This window comes from Callithrix jacchus, chromosome 20 (genome assembly GCF_049354715.1).
Source record: "Callithrix jacchus isolate 240 chromosome 20, calJac240_pri, whole genome shotgun sequence".
NCBI classification, from domain to species: domain Eukaryota; kingdom Metazoa; phylum Chordata; class Mammalia; order Primates; family Cebidae; genus Callithrix; species Callithrix jacchus.
Window position 1 is genome coordinate 47,156,825 of NC_133521.1, and position 17,037 is coordinate 47,173,861.

Here is a 17,037-nt window from a genome sequence, read left to right on the forward strand (position 1 = left end):
GGAGCGCGACCACGCAGCCAGGACCCGGCCAGTTATTCACCCGCCAGGCTCGGAACATACAAGGCGGGCGTCAAAAACCAACACGGCAGCCGCGGCCCCCCACTAAACCGGCCCCGCTGCTGCAGGGCCTCAGGCGGCTGCGAGAGAGCCCGGCTAGCACGGCGGGTGGGGCAGGCGGCACCCGGTGCGCAGGCGCCCGGTAGGCCCCGCCCACACAGCGCAGGCGTCCGGTAGGCCCCGCCCACACCGCGCAGGCGCCCCGTGGTGGCCCGCGGCTCGCGCAGGCGCGGCTTCAGGCCAGCATGGCGGCTGTGCTGCTGCTGCTCCGCGCCCTTCGCCGGTGCCCTGGTCCGGGTCCTGGGCGGCTGTGGGGCCCAGGCCCGGCCTGGAGTCCAGGGTTCCCCGCGGGGCCCGGGAGGGGGCGGCCGTACGTGGCTAGCAGGCCTCCGTGGGGCCTCCCTGAGGCTGGAGGCCAAGCCGTACAGGTAAATCTTCGCGGCGTCCGGGCCCCACCTCCCGCCCCGCCCTTTTGGCGACGATCTGCTCGGTAGCGCCGCGCCGGGAGGGTCGGTGTCAGAGGCCGCCTGGCCCCTGTGGCGGGGGAGCCTGCGCCAGTGGGCCCGCGAGTCCTCCAGCTGCGCCCCGTCGGCGTCGGGAAGGCGTCTGGAGGGGAGCCGGGAGCGGACCTGGAGCGTGGGCACTGGACGGGTTGGGAAGGGGCAGGACTGGGATCCGCGCAGCCCTCGGCGTGGGCTTTCCCACCCCTTCTGTTGTGTTTGGGTATTTTCCCCCCTCTCTCTGGGGTTTTTGTTGTTTGTTTGTTCTGGCTGCAGTGCAGTGGCCTGATCTCACTGCAACCTCCGCCTTCCGGGTTCAAAGCGATTCTTCTCAGCCTCTGGAGGAGCTGGTAGTAGACGCGCTTTTTTTGCATTTTTAGTAGAGACGGAGTTTCACCATGTTAGCCAAGACTGATCTCGAACTCCTGACCTCAAGTGATCCGCCTGCCTTGGCTTCCCAAAGTGATGGGATTACAGGCGTGAGCCGCGGCTCCTGGCCCTCCCTCGTCTTTTAAAGTGGAATCCGGTAACAGTTTCCCGCGGATCAATAATTTACAGTCCGCACCTGTGGCTGGATTCAGTCCCCCCCAGGAATCCCAGCGCCTTCCAGTTATGGTGCTCGATGCCGAGTGGCCGGCCCAGAAAGTTTCTGTGTGCGCAGAAACGCTGTAGTTGCATTTTGCTGTTGCAGTTTGGAACCATACTGACACAAAGTCATTGAGCACCCCCTGTGGGGAAGCCTTGTTTCAAGTGCTGCGAAGTATACCATCTCCTCCCGAAAACCAGACTCTGAGTCTTGATCTTTTGGCCTGATGCTTTTTCTCCTATCCTTCTCCTGGGAGCTTACTTAGCCCACACATTTTCGGTTGCTGTTTATTTAGTTATTTTTGAGACAGAGTCTGGCTCTGTCGCCCAGGCTGGAATGCAGTGATGGGATGTCGGTTCACTGTGGCCTCGACCTTCTGGACTCCAGTGATTCTCCTACCTCATCCTCCTGACGTGAAAGGCCTTAGCGAGGCATGGGCCACCGCACGTCTCTAACTTCTGTATTTTTTTTTTTTTTTTGAAAAGATGGTGTCTCCCAATGTTGCTTAGCTTTGCCGCTGATCTTTAGAACTTAAAACACATTTAAATGGGAAAATGTTTATCTTGAAAGGAGGTCGTTGAAAATACATACTTGTTAACTGGTTTAGTACCTGGAAATGTTCTGCATGGAGCCACTCTCTGGTGACAGCAGGAGCACAGGGTCTTCGCAGCCACTGTGGCCTTTGGAGAGCTGGGATGGTCCCTTCTCCCGGCAGAAGCTTCAGGCCATGCGATAGCAGCCAGTACCCTGCTGTGTTTTGTTTTCTTGAGTTGCCCAGGCTGGTCTTGAAGTCTTGAGCTCAAGCAGTGCTCCCAACTCGGCCTCCCACAGACCTGCGCCACTGTGCCTGGCCACTACTATGGTGGTTTTTTGTGTGTGTGTGTGTGAGACGGACTTTCGCTCGTTACCCAGGCTGGAGTGCAATGGCGCGATCTCGGCTCACCGCAACCTCCGCCTCCTGGGTTCAGGCAATTCTCCTGCCTCAGCCTCCTGAGTAGCTGGGATTACAGGCACGCGCCACCATGCCCAGCTAATTTTTTGTATTTTTAGTAGAGACAGGGTTTCACTATGTTGACCCAGGATGGTCTGGATCCCTTGACCTCGTGATCCACCCGCCTCGGCCTCCCAAAGTGCTGGGATTACAGGCTTGAGCTGCCGTGTCCGGCGCCGTTTTTGTTTTTTTGAGACGGAGTCTCCATTTGTCTCCCAGGCTGCAGTGCAGTGGCGCCATCTAGGCTCACTGCAACCTCCCCTTCCAGGTTCAAGCAATTCTCCTGCCTCAGCTTCCTGAGTAGCCGAGATTACAGGCGTCTCCCACCACACCTGGCTAATTTTTGTGTTTTTAGTAGATCTCAGGTTTCACCATCATGGCCAGGCTGGTCTTGAACTCCTGACCTCAGGTGATCCAGTCATCTAGGCCTCCCAAAGTTCTGGTATTACAGGCGGGAGCAATCTCTCCTGGCCAACTACTGTGTTTTAACCTGTTTGCTTGCTTTCGACATTTTGATGTTACCTTAAAGCTTTGAAATACTGCGTAGACTGTTACCTCATTTTTCAGGGCAGTGTAGATATTACAAATAATTATATGTTTGAACTTTTAAAAGTGATTTTTAGGCTGGGCGCCGTGGCTCATGACTAATCCCAGCACTTTGGGAGGCTGAGGCAGGTGGATCACCTGAGGTCAGAAGTTCGAGACCAGTCTGGCCAACATGGTGAAACCCCATCTCTTAAAAAAAAAGATTTTTAGTCTGTGTTGCTTTGGTATTTTGTTATGTTGGTGTGACCTCTGGTATTGGGATTTTTTTTTTCAGAGCTTACAGTTGCGACTGCTAACCCCTACCTTTGAAGGGATCAATGGACTTTTATTGAAACAACATTTACTTCAGAATCCGATCAGACTCTGGCACCTTTTAGGTATGTATCTGTTGAAAGAAGCAGCTGAGCATGACATTGCAGGCCTGTATCCCACTACACTACTTGGGAGGCTGAGGCGGGAAGATGGCCTGAGCCTAGGAGTTCAAGGCTGATGCTGCTACTGTACTCCAGCCTGGGTGACAGAGTGAGACCCTGTCTCTGAACAAAAAAAAATACAGAAGTGACAAGGCAGATACTGTTTTCTTTTTTGTTGTGTTTCAGAGACGGGACTTGGCTCTGTTGCACAGCTGGGAGTGCAGTGCAGGTGTGTGATCAGAGCTCACTATAGCCTAGAACTCCTGGGCTCCAGTGATCCTCCCACCTCTGCCTCCAGAGTAGCTAGGACTAAAGGCATAGGCCATCACACTCGGCTAATGTTTTAATTTTTTGTAGAGACAAGGTTTTACTTTGTTGTCTAGGCCCGAAGGGGTCTGTACTTCCTAATCCCCTGGCTGCAGAGCCTCGGCCTCTTGAGCTTAAGTGATCCTCCCACCTCTGCCTTCTGAATGGCCAGCCTACGGCCACACACCACGGCGCCTAGCTACATTTTTTTTTTTTTTTTTTTTGTATTGATGGGGCTTTGCCACAATTTCCAGGCTGGTCTTGAACTCCTGGACTCAAGCAGTCAGCCTGTCTGGTCCTTCCACAGTGTTGAGATTGCAGGCATGAGCCACTGCACATGGCCTAGTTGTCTTTTTTTTTTTCTTTGAGTTAGAGTCTCACTATGTCACCCGGGCTGGAGTGCAGTGGCATGATCTTAGCTCACTGCAACCTCTGCCTCCTGGGTTCAAGCAGTACTCTATCTCAGCCTCCCTAGTAGCTGGGATTATAGGTACCTGCCAACACACCTGGCTAATTTTTGTATTTTTAGTAGAGATGGGGTTTCACCATCTTGAGGAGGCTGGTCTTGAACTCTTGACCTCATGATCCATCCTCCTCATCCTTACAGAGTGCTGGGATTCCATTACAGGCATAAGCCACCGTGCCAGTCTTTTTTTGTTTTGTTTTTTGAGAGGGAGTTTTGCTTCTGCTGCCCAGGCTAGAGTGCTGTGGTATGATCTCGGCTCACTACAACCTCCAGCTCCCTGGTTCAAGCAATTCTCTTGCCTCAGCCTCTCAAGTAGCTGGAACTGCAGGCACATGCCATCGTGCCCAGCTAATTTTTGTATTTTTAGTAGAGACGGGGTTCACCATGTTGGCCAGGATAGTCTCAATCTCCTGATCATGTGATCCACCCACCTCAGCCTCCCAAAGTGCTAGGATTACTGGTGTGAGTTACCGCGCCCGGCCCAAGTTGTCTTTTTTTTTTTAATTCTGGTGTGTGTCAGCGACTTGAAAAAGGCTTTTCCTTAGTCAGCTGCAAGAATGTTTAGTACACGCTACAAAGTGTCATCAGATGTTTTATATCCAGACAGTCACTAAAAACACACTGCAGATAATTTGCTTTTGAATAAATCATTTAATGAGAACTTGTGACATTCTCTGGTCTCTCTTGACTCTACGTTAAAGAACGTGAAGGACTGACACCTCACTCCTTTATTTTACTCTCCCCTTTATGCACTTGGAACAGGGAAAAAGTAAAACATTTCTGCTCCTAATTGACATTCAGCAGCCTAGTGCCAACACATGGGTAGGGAGAGTGCTGTGCCCACTGATGGGCCGTCCAGCCCCAGCATGCCCATCTGCTGTCGGTGTTTAGCTTCAGCCCACTGGTGCCTTGGCTGTTAGACAGGAAGCCCACGCTTGAGCCCTCTTCACCCCTGAGGTTACGTGCAAGCGGCAACCAGGGTCATTTCATTGATGAACCCGTTCCTGTGTTTGTGAAGAAAGTTACATTTCAGGTCATGGTTGTGAAAAATCTTTCCCCATTTTTATTAATATTTTATTATTGAGATAGGGTCTCACCCTGCTGCCCAGGCGCAATCTCCTCACTGCAGCCTCAACCTCGTGGGCCTAAGTGCTCCTTCCACTTCAGCCTCCTGAGTAACTGGGACTTCAGGTGTGTAATACTACATCCAGCTGCTCTTTTTTCTTTTTTGAGATAGTCTTGCTCTGTAGACCAGGCTGGAATGCAGTGGCAGGATCTCAGCTCACTGCAACCTCTGCCTCCCGGGTCCTGGTTCAAGCAGTTCTCCTGCCTCAGCCTCCCGAGTAGCTGGGATTATAGGCATGTGCCACCACGCCAGGCTAATTTTTGTATTTTTAGCAAAGATGGGGTTTCACCATTTTGGCCAGGCTGGTCTTGAACTACTGACCTTGTGATCCACTCTCCTGGGCCTCCCAGAGTGCTGTGATTGATTACAGGTGTGAGCCGCTGCACCTTGCCTTTTTTTTCTTTGAGAAACAAGGTTTTGCCATGTTGCCCAAGCTGGTCTTGAATTCCTGGGCTCAAGTCATCCTCCTGCCTTGGCCTCCTGAAGTGCTGGGATTACAGGCATTGGCCGTTACACCTGGCCTCCCCCATTTGTAAATGCTGATTTGTTCATACTTTGGGCCAGACAGAGCCTGTGTGTGGAGTGTCATGCCAGCCTGTCTTGGTGGTGGTGGCTGGGCCGCTGCTATTGCCACTTGTCTGGAAGCCTCTTATGCCGTTTTTTTTCTTTTTTTTTGAGACTGAGTCTCGCTCTGTCCCCTTGGTTGGAATGCAATGGCTCCATCTCAGCTCACTTCAACCTCTGCCTCCAGGGTTCAAGTGATTCTCCTGCCTTAGCGTCCCAAGTAGCTGGGACTACAGCTCACCTGGCTAATTACTGTAATTTTAGTAGACATGGAGTTTCTCTACTAAAATAATGTTGCCTGGGCTGAGGTGGCCAACCTGAGGTGATCCACGTGCCTCAGCCTCTCAGAGTGCTGGGATGACAGGCGTAAGCCGCTTGATTAAGTTCATTTAAAGAAATGTTGTATGTTAAGGGGATTCTGCTGTAACACCCTTGATATTTTCCCAAATTTGTGTTCACAACTATTTTTATTCCCTTTTATTTTTATTAGCCAATTTTTAAATTATATTTATTTATTTGAGACGGAGTCTTGCTCTGTCACCAGGCTGGAGAGCAGTGACGTGATCTTGACTCACTGCAACCTCTGCCTCCCGGGTTCAAGCGATTCCCCTGCCTCAGCCTCCCAAGTAACTGAGATTACAGGAGCTAGCCACCACACCCAGCTAATTTTTGTATCTTTAGTAGAGACGGGGTTTCACCATGTTGGTCAGGATGGTCTCCATCTCTTGACCTCATGACCCGCCTGCCTCAGCCTCCCAAAATGCTGGGATTACAAGTGTGGCACCCAACTTACGTTAGCCAGTTTAAACAGCAAAGATACTACTTTCCTAAGTTAAAATAGTTTATTATTCTGTAATTAGTACCTACTGGACTAAGTGATACAGGACTAAGTGATGCTTTATTTTAAATTTCTAAGTCTAATGGCTAGAAGTCGGCTTTTTCAGATGGTTTCTGTTTTGCCTTGGTTATTTCCGAATACACTGTTCTCCTGTGTATCTCCCCTGTAGCTGCAAACCTCAACTGTTAAATCCTTTCTCTATTGATTACAGGTGGTACTTACTATTTTAGCACCTCAAGGATGAAGCAGAAGAATAAGAAGTCAGAGGGGAAGACACCTCAAGAGGACGAAGGTATGCTCGTCGGCTGCTCTTCAGTCGGTGGCTGCCTCTGCCTGTCTTCACATCTCTGTGCTCCTCTTGGCAAAGTGAAGCCAGTGTTGAAAGTGGGGAGGTGGGCTGGGTGCAGTGGCTCACAGCAGTAATCAAAGCCCTTTGGGAGGCCCAGGTGGAAGAAACAGTGGAGGCCAGGAGTTTGGAATCAGCCCAGGCCATATAGCTAGACCCTGTCTCCCTAAAAATTAAAATAAAATAAAAGTTTTAAAAGATCCTGTCTATGCAGAAAGAAAAAGAAAAAAAAAATTGGCCAGGTGCACCTGTAGTCGTAGCTACTGAAGAGGCTCCGGTGGGAGGATTACTTGAGCCCGGCAGTTGGAAGCTCAGCCTCAGATTGACAGCCCCAAGGGATGTAAGGGTTGAAGTCAGCTTCAGAAATGCTTTATTTGGACCTTTGAGGCCTCTCACTGGAAATCTGCATTGTGAGGTAGACTCCTAGCTCATGAGCTATAGCCATACCACTGCTCTCCAGCCTGGGCAGCAGAGCAAGACCCTGTCTCAGAAAGAAGCCGTGTAGGGAGAGCCCGCACACCTGGCTTGCCTCGCACTCTGCACATTTGCCCCCGCTTCTCTAAACACACAATTGCTGGGTCCTTTGTGCCTCTTCCTCTAGAAATGCCTCTCGGGGCACCTGCCTCTCTGTGTTGTGTTCAGGAATATCTAATGGCAGGTCATGTCTACCTCTGCACAGAAAGCAGAAATCTCAGATCTGCTCAGATCTGGTTCTAGGGGTGGTAGAAGGGACCAGAACTCCTTGGCTAAACCCACTCCCATACACACCTGGTTAACGTTGCCACTGCCACTGGGCTTGGGAAGCAGCCCCTGGAGGAGTGTGAGGAGGAGAGGCTGGCACCTCTCTCATCATGGTGTGTGTGGTCATGATGGCAGTTACTGGGATGGATTCTTGTCCACTGTAAGAGCCACCACCACATGCCAGTGAGTCTCTGCCCCAGTTCACAACTTGTGAGATCTAAGAACATTCTGTAAATTTTTTTTTTTTTTTGAGACAGAGTTTTGCTCTTGTTACCCAGGCTGGAGTGCAATGGCGCGATCTCGGCTCACCGCAACCTCCGCCTCCTGGGTTCAGGCAATTCTCCTGCCTCAGCCTCCCGAGTAGCTGGGATTACAGGCACGCGCCACCATGTCCAGCTATTTTTTTGTATTTTTAGTAGAGATGGGGTTTCACCGTGTTGACCAGGATGGTCTCGATCTCTTGACCTCGTGATCCACCCGCCTCTGCCTCCCAAAGTGCTGGGATTACAGGCTTGAGCCACTGCACCCGGCCTACATTCTGTAATCTTAAATCTTTCAGCTCTGGAATTAGGACTCACTTGATGATATCAGGGGTGAGGGAGCTACACAGGTAAAAGTCCGAACTGAACTGATAAGTGCCCAGAGCTCTAAGAGAAAAGCTGGTGTTTGCTTTTAGTTGCCTGTAGCTAATCATAAGAATAATGGAAATGCTAACCACTACGAGTGATTAGAGTTTGCCTGGCGCCACAGCAAGTGATTCCATGCATCATCTCATCTCATTGTCTTCTCAAAGTAGCCCTGTTGCTGTTACCCCTATCTGCACATGAGGAAGCTGAGGTTCCGTCCAGACCCTTCTACACCTGCTTTGCACTGGGTCTTCTGTGGGGTGCTCTCTTCAGGAAGTGGCCCCCTGTCCAGGGCCTCTTGTGCTTCTGGGGAAGCAGAGTCTGGAGGAGGGTGATCCCAAGGCTCTAGCGGCCAGCCCTGCTTAGAATCACTGCCCCAAAGGACACAAGGGTGGAAGTCAGCTTCAGAAGTGCCTTGCTTCTGGACCCTTGAGGCCTCTCACCGAAAGTCAGCTGCTCATTAGAGCCCGTTTTTCTAGAACGCGGCCGTGGGCTTGGAAGCTGAGTCGGGCGCTATCATGAGGACTTTTTTCCCATGTTGCTTTTCAGAAAGGTTTTCGGGATGTGGAAATCAGGGTTCAGCCCTGGGAAGATCAGAGTATTATTGTGAATGTGGAGTTCAGCGGGAGTTTGTTTCAGGAGTGCCGTCCTGGTTGTTTGATTTTGGGTAAGAGGCTGCATTCACAAGGCTTGGGACACCTTTACTCTCTGTGAGAGGAGCTGTGACGCCCGCTGCAGGCTCTCAAGGGGAGGTCGTGACTGCGGGAAAGGACACCAGTGTTTCTTGTTGGATTCGTTTAGATGTTTCTGGCTTCAGGCTCATCCTCAGCTTCACTGTTGGTTTTACAGTAAGTGTCAATGCCTACAGCCACTCAGAACTACCTTGTAAAAGACTTCTGAATCTTCATATGGAATTGTTCTGAACAGATTTCGGGACTCTTGTATTCTTCAGCATCTCACTGGAGTGTGTCCTTCGACTTTTTTTTTTTTTTGCACCACAGTTTCACTCTGTCTCCCAGGCTGGAGTGCAGTGGTGTGATCTCAGCTCACTGCAATCTCCACCTCCCGGTTCAAGCAATTCTCCTGTCTCAGCCTCCTAAGTAGCTGGGATTACAGGCATGTGCCACCGTGCCTGGGTGATTTTGTATTTTTAGTAAAGACGGGGCTTTTCCATGTTGGTCAGGCTGGTCTCGAACTTGCAACCTCAGGTGATCTGCCTCCCTGGGCCTTTCGTAGTCCTGGGATTACAGGTGTCAGCCACTGCACCCGGCCATATTTATTTATTTTTTGAGATGGAGTTTCACTGTCCACGGTGGAGTGCAGTGGCATTATCTTGGCTCACTGCAGCCTCCAACTCCCAGGTTCAAGTGATTCTCCTGCTTCAGCTTCCCAAGGACCTTGGATTACAGGTGCCTGCCACCATGCCTGGCTAATTTTTGTATTTTTAGTAGACACAGGGTTTCACCATGTTGGCCAGGCTGGTCTTGAACTCCTGGCCTTGTGATCCATTTGCCTCAGCCTCCAGAAGTGCTGGGATTATGGGCATGAACCACTGTGCCTGGCTATTCCCTATTTATTTTATTTTAAAGAGATGGGGTTTCTCCATGTTGGCCAGGCTGGTCTCAAACTCCTGACCTCAGGTGATCCACCCACCTTGGCCTCCCAAAGTGCTGGGATTACAGGCGAGAGCCACCGCACCTGGCCTAATTCCCTATTTATTAAGGCCCCTCAGCATAAAGGTCTTCATTCTCAGGGCCTTCACTTTGAGTGGGCTGAGGAGGAGGCTGAGGGGCTGGTCTCCTTGTCTCAGGGGTAACGGGTGGAAGAAAATGCACGTGTAAGTGAACGTGTGTAACTCACTCCCATGTTGCTCAAAGATCACCTGTCAGAAGAGGGAAGGATTTTGTGGCCTGGGCTGATTTTGCATTCAGCCTTGTGTGTTGTGTTATGGTTACTCAGGGACTTGCTTGGCTGCACTGATAACTGATTCCTGGAAGGAATGGCACGGAGCCTCCTGGTGATCACTCTTGGCGTGCTGTTAGGTGCTTCTCCAGGGAAATCGTGGCCGCAGCTTCACTGGCAGGTGCCTTGGCATGCGTGCAGGAGTCATCATGCCCTTTGCTCTCCTCCATGCTTATGGGAGAGGCTGCAAGTGGCTGACTTGTGTGTCTCTTCTGCCTCTGAGTGGCTTACATTTATTCAGTTTTGGGTTGAATTGTAGTTTGCTTTGAGAAAATAATGTCTGTTAAATTTGCATTAGAGGATCATTATTTACTGAGCCAAAGAATCTTTCTTTTGAGAACCTACCTTGGGTTTACCCTGGGCCTTCTGCTGTGGTTGAGGGGGGTTGGTTTGTGTGGGTTTTCGGGACCGCTGGCTCCATCAGACACGCACAGCACAGTCCTGGCCCTCAGACAGGCCTCCTTCATGGTCGGATGCTGGACCTCATCGTGTCTGTGTACGTGAAGATTCTTTGGCTCCTCCCTAAATGAAAGAGCAGTACTGAACGTGGCTTAGAAACAGCTTTGCCAGCTGCACACGATAATTGTAAGTAGTGGTTGCCCAAAAAGTAGTTGGTTGGAATCTCAGGGTCAGATGCAGTTTCGTCTCTTATACCACTCACTGCTAACTCGGGGGAAGCTGGAAGGATTTATGTCAAGTGAAAAAGGCAGGCCCAAAAGATCCCATTCCGTATGGTTTTCAGTTTTCTATAGAGCATTCTCTGAAGGCAAAAGTTACAGAGATGGACCAGAGATTTGTGATTGCTAGGGGCCAGGATGGGGAGGGAGATGCCGAGGGATCCTGTGGTTGGGCTGTTGCCCGCCTTGGCTGCTGTGGGTACATGAGCACGCACTGTGCGTGTGTCACGAGGTGGCCCAGGAGCTTGGAGAACTGTTGTGGTGGGGAAGCCCGGCTGGGATCTGGTCATCGTTTTCGAGATGTGATGACTGGAAGCAGGTGGACAAGGCATTGCTCTGTCCCCTTTCTTACAACTGCATGTGAAGCTACAGTGACTTCACAGTCAGAAACTTAACCAGAAACAAAGCAACTGGTCACATTTTCACACAGCTTCTTGTGGAGAAGACCCTGCCCTGTGAGGTATGACTGCTCATGGAGCTCCTGCCCCACCATGCCTCTCGTCTGTCGGGTTCAGCTGTGGCACTCGGGGCTGCTGTCTGCAGGGGCGGTTTCCAAGTGTGATAAGCCTGGTGTGGTCTCTGTGGCTGCTTCCTTGAGACTCAGTGGCATCAGCCATTTTTAGATGACTTAGGTGAGTTACTGATCATAATATATGATTGTCAATGATTGACTTTTTTTTTCCTGGAAGAAGAATTTTGGCAACAAAACTTGCCAGTGGTCCCGTAGGCTACTGTCCACGGCTGTGCAGTGAGGCTCAGGAGGCAAGTGCATTTCCTGCGTGCCATGGCACGCTGCCTCAGCACAGGCAGCAGGAACTCAGGCTGCACCCCCAGCTCCCTGTGAGCTTTCGGCTCATCAGAGTGTCCTGAGGCACCATCCTGGAGGCAGCACTGGGTGCGCAGGCACAAATGGCCACAACGCTGAAGGCGTGGTGTTTAAGAGGCACGTTGGGCACCTCCATGGAAGGACGCTCTGGAGGCTTGGGCTGGACAAGTTAAGGACTTAATGGGAAGGAGGTGGAGGGTCTTCCAGGCAGAGGAAGTGCCTTTTATACCGAGGGTGTTTTTTGTTTGTTTTGTTTTGTTTTTCTGTTTGTTTGTTTGTTTGTTTTTTTGAGATGGAGTTTTGCTCTTGTTACCCAGGCTGGAGTGCAATGGTGCGATCTCGGCTCACTGCAACCTCCGCCTCCTGGCTTCAGGCAATTCTCCTGCCTCAGCCTCCTGGGATTACAGGCACGCGCCACCATGACCAGCTAATTTTTTGTATTTTTAGTAGAGATGGGGTTTCACCATGTTGACCAGGATGGTCTGGATCTCTTGACCTTGTGATCCACCCGCCTCGGCCTCCCAAAGTGCTGGGATTACAGGCGTGAGCCACCGTGCCCGGCCTCTGTTTTTCTGTTTTGAGACAGAATCTCCCTCTGTCACCCAGGCTGGAGTGCAGAGGTGCAATCTCAGCTCATTGCAGCCTCCGCCTCCCAGGTTCAAGCAATTCTCCTGCCTCAGCCTCTCAAGTAACTGGGATTACAGATGCATGCCACCATGTCTGGCTAATTTTTTTTATTTTTAGTAGGAACAAGGTTTCACCACGTTGGCCAGGCTGGTCTGAAACTCCTGACCTCAGGTGATGCACCTGCCTCAGCCTCTCAGAGTGCTGGGATGACAAGCGTGAGCCATTGCACCTGGCCAGAATTTCTTAAGGTTCATTTCCTTAGGTGAAAGTTTCAGAGGTAGGTCCTATTTACGGCCTTGATCCCACCTGCCACGCAGTTCTCAGACAGGGCTGTACTGGTCTGCACCAGCTCAGAACCGCAGAACGTGTGCAAGGCCTGTTTGAAGACCCTCCTTGGCCTGGTTTGCTAGGTCATCCACCTGCGTGTGCTCACGGAGCACAGTGATTTCTCCCACAGTGCCTTGACTCATTGCTGGAAGAGGCCTCTCTGTGGTCCTGTGTCCTGGGTGCTCTGTTGGCCTCCTTCCTGCCACTGAGGAGGCCCCGGAGGCCGGAGAAGACTCACTGAACGGCTAAAACTGTTTTAGCCTCAGGAGCTTCAGAAGAAGGTGGCATGATGGGGTTAGACTCTCCCAAGGGCTGTGTGGCCTCAGCACCGTGTTGGGCAGATCCTGCTCCCTGACGCAGTGAGACGAAGCGCCCGCCTGTGTCACACAGCCTATGAATTAACATGCCTGGCTGCCCCTTGCTGGAGAAGGGTTACATGTTAGTGACGATATTGGAGACAAAATCCAAGCCGTCATTTTACTTTTATTAGAAATTCTTTGGTCAGGCGCAGTGGCTAACGCCTGTAATCCCAGCACTTTGGGAGGCTGAGGTGGGAGGATCATCTGAGCTCAGTCGTTTGAGACCAGCTTGGGCAACATAGTGAGACCTCATGTTCTACTAAATTTAAAAAGTTAGCAGGGCACAATGGGGTGCATCTGTATTCCCAGCTACTCAGGAGGCTGAGGTGGGAGGATCACTTGAACCTAGGAGGTCGAGGCTGCAGTGAACCTTGATTGCACTACTGCACTCCAGTCTGGGTGACAGAGCCAGATCTATGACAACAAAGAGAAAATGGGACACTGTTGATATGGTCACAGAGCTTCTGAAGGAGAAGCGTTGGCCGTGGTTCTGGATCCTCCCTCTGGGGCAGCTAGAGTAGCTTTTGGGAACTTATTTCTCAGTTGGTAGTTAAATATTGGAAGTAGTAATTAGATACTCGACTGAGAACATAAATTTGCTCTCTAAAATAAGTGGTAGGATTTATACAATTGTCTTTATGAATATGAGCTTTAAGTACACTTTTAGAATCTGTTACAGCAAGACACAGTGACATCTAAAATGTACCTTCATATTTTCAAAGCAATTATTTTGACAGACCTTTTCAGTAGGTTTCATTTTGGGATTTTTTGGGTTTTTGAGACAGTTTCGCAAGGCGCCAGGCTGGAGTGCAGTTACATGATCTTGGCTCACTGCAACCTCCGTCTCCCAGATTCAAGTGATTCCCCTGCCTCAGCCTCCTGAGTAGCTGGGACTACAGGTGCGCGCCACCACGCCCAGATAATTTTTTGTATTGGCCAGGCGCGGTGGCTCACGCCTGTAATCCCAGAACTTTGGGAGGCCAAGGCGGGTGAATATCGAGGTCAAGGGATCGAGACCATCCTGGTCAACATGGTGAAATCCCGTCTCTACTAAAAATATAAAAAATTAGCTGGGCATGGTGGCGTGTGCCTGTAATCCCAGCTACTCAGGAGGCTGAGGCAGGAGAATTGCCTGAACCCAGGAGGCGGAGGTTGCAGTGAGCCGAGACCGTGCCATTGCACTCCAGCCTGGGTAACAAGAGCGAAACTCTGTCTCAAAAAAAAAAAAAAATTTTTTTTTGTATTTTGGTAGAGGTTGGTTTTCACCAGGGTCGGGATGGTCTCGATCTTCTGACCTCATGATCTGCCCGCCTTGGCCTCCCAAAGTGCTGGGATTACAGGCATGAGTCACTGTGCCCGGCCTCATTTTGTATTTTTAAATTAATTTGAATATTGCTTGAATTCCTCTAAACTGATTGTAGGAAAGGAAGGTGGTACATGGGATATGCACTGGCCTGGCTGTGCTGCCAGCATGAAGCCCCCAGACAGTGCGGGAGGAGTGGAGCTGTGAATCTCAAGCACACATGCACCTCTTGTTCCCGCTGCTGGGTCCCTGGCAGTATGTCCACAGGCACAGGTGTGCTGGAGATGGCATTGTCCCCTCTGCTGGGTCCGTGGTTGTGTGTCCTCAGGCGCAGGTGTTCTGTAGATGGCGTTGTTACTGCTGCTGGGTCCCTGGTGGTGTGTCCTCAGGCGCAGGTGTTCTGTAGATGGCGTTGTTACTGCTGCTGGGTCCCTGGTGGTGTGTCCGCAGGCACAGGTGTTCTGGAGATGGTGAGACCAAACCCTGCCTCAGGGTTTGGCCCTTGGACCGACCGACCTTTGTGTTTGTCTGGGCCCTGCCTGTGTCTGGGTCTTGGCGCCTGCTCTGACCAGGTGTGTGTAATGAGGTGGAGTTCTTTGGACACAGACAGCTAGGAGAGCTGGTAACCAATAGAAGCTTTGGTTTAGTTAACAGGTGTGGGCCTGTCTTGGGGGAGCTGCACGTGGAGTGGTTTGCTATAGATGCCGGCTGTGCAGGGGTGACTTGGTTTCTTGTCACCCTGCACAAAAGAAAAAAGAAAAAGAAATGGTTTCCTTTTATCTAAGGTGGGAACCACTCCTGCTCCTTGCTGAAGTGACCTTGGCGAATGACGTGTCGGTGATCTGGGACAGCTTCCCGTTGTCTTTGTCTCCAATATCTCTAGGGAAAAATCAGCGCAAATGAAGGATCTTCCGTACAGGACGCTGCCCCTCCCAGTTCAGCGGAGCTTTCCTCAAGAAGCTTTGGATGTCACCCATGTCATGCTCATGCGTTTGGTTCTCTTTCTTGCTTCTCTGCTGGCTCAGAGGACAGGAGACGCCGGGAGCGAGAGGACCAGATGTACCGAGAGCGGCTTCGTACCTTGCTGGTCATCGCGGTTATCATGAGCCTCCTGAACGCCCTCAGCACCAGCGGGGGCAGCATTTCCTGGAACGACTTTGTCCACGAGATGCTGGCGAAGGGCGAGGTGCAGCGCGTCCAGGTGGTGCCTGAGAGCGACGTGGTGGAAGTCTACCTGCACCCTGGAGCGGTGGTGTTTGGGCGCCCTGTGAGTGAGGGTGTGGGCGCAGGCTGTTGCCATCCTTTTGGATACCTGGAGTTTAGGGTGTGCTGCTTTCTCATACAGGGCCCTCAACCCATTTATTTGCATTTATTTGGTTGTCTTTTTTTTTTTTTTTGAGGTGGAGTCTCACTCTGTCACTCAGGCTGGAGTGCAATAATGTGATCTTGGCTCCCTGCAGTGTCTTTCTCCCACGTTCAAGTGGTTCTCCTGCCTCAGCCTCCCGAGTAGCTGGGATGACAGGTGCCTGCCACCACACCCAACCAATTTTTGTATTTTTAGTAGAGATGGGTTTTCTCCAGGTTGGCCAGGCTGGTCTCGAGCTCCTGACCTCAGGTGGTCTACCCACCTCAGCCTCCCAAAGTGCTGGGATTACAGCTGTGAGCCACCGCTCCCAGCCAGGTCTTTAGATTCCAAGAGTGTGTCAGAACCTGTGTTTGGAGCAGTTTAACCCTGGGTAATGTGTGGACCAGTGATTAGGAAAAGTGGTCTGGGGTTGGTGTGGCCTGGACCAGGGGAAATGACCGGGGCCTCCACCAGAGCTTCTGCCCCTTCGCTGGGTTGCTCAGGACTCAGCATGCTTTTTCCTTTTCTTTTTCTTTCTTTTTTTTCCCGAGCCCCTCTCCTTTTCTTTTTCTCTCTTATTTGAGACAGAGTCTCACTTTGTCACTCCGGCTGAGGTGCAGTGGTGTGTGATCTTGGCTCACTGTGTCCTTGATCTCCTGGGCTCTGTCTCGATATTTTTAAAAACCGGAAACCCAAATGAACCCCATGGCTTAGTGTGGAGGGTGGCGTTCATTCACGTGAATTCTCTGAGGGACACCTGCTCATTTCAGCCTGGAAGGTTGTTTTCAGGTTTGATAAAACAACTACCTTATGAAGAAAATGCTCAGAATGCCGTCCTAGCAGTTTGGGGTGTAAGTCAGGGAGCAGTAGGTGCCACCCCCCCCATCCCTGTCCTCTGCTGGAGTTTCCAGTGAACCTCAGAGAGCCCTGCAGGTCCGTCTTGTCCACTCTTTGGGCTGGTGCCGTCCAGTCATGCTGCAATCTGAGCTAAATGTGTGGAGCCCACTTAGGAAAACACTGCTTTTGGAGAATGACAGGCCAGGGAGGCAGACCCACCGTGTCCTGGTGTGAGGGCTGAACAGTCTTGGGTTTTGTGGGCAAGCACGAACCCTCTGTGGCTGCAGTTTCCTAAAACATCTGGTTTTGGCTGTCATCTTGACCGCTTTCCTCAGTCCCCTCCTGCAGCCACACCAGCCTCTGTGGGGGAGGCTCCCTTGTATCTGCAGGCCCCTGGCGGAGGTGGGGCTGTGGCAGAGGTGGGGCTGTGAGCTGGCATGCGGACACCCCTCCACTTCTTACAGTTTTCCTGTGAGTGGAATATAGATCAGAAAGTCTATCTGTTGAAATTTTATTTCTCAAATTGTGGTTGAAGAAACTACAAGTGTTAGACTTGGAAGTACACGTGCTCCTTGAATGAAGATCTTTTCAGCTTCCCAGGGGCCTGTTGGGAGGTAGCCCCGTCGTTAACTCAAGGAGCTTGGTGTGCATGTTGCATTCATATTGTT

The 17,037-nt window shown here is 51.2% G+C and overlaps 1 protein-coding gene across 8 annotated transcripts in view; it reads left to right on the forward strand.

The window, feature by feature from the left end:
• The first annotated feature begins 282 nt into the window (after positions 1–282).
• SPG7 (SPG7 matrix AAA peptidase subunit, paraplegin) overlaps positions 283–17,037 on the forward strand; it is a 45,984-nt gene continuing 29,229 nt past the window's right edge. For 6 of the 8 annotated variants that reach the window (XR_013530314.1, XR_008478168.2, XM_008990569.5 and 3 more), the window contains exons 1-4: positions 283–485; positions 2,955–3,057; positions 6,605–6,685; positions 15,213–15,454. Coding sequence is in view for 6 of the 8 variants with exons in the window: in XM_008990569.5 (XP_008988817.1) it covers positions 303–485; positions 2,955–3,057; positions 6,605–6,685; positions 15,213–15,454 (609 nt within the window). In the remaining 2 variants the exon portion in view is untranslated. Of the gene's footprint in view, positions 908–2,954; positions 3,058–6,604; positions 6,686–15,212; positions 15,455–17,037 lie in introns of all 8 variants that reach the window. The other 2 variants (XM_054248551.2, XM_078358008.1) reach the window with 1 other exon arrangement.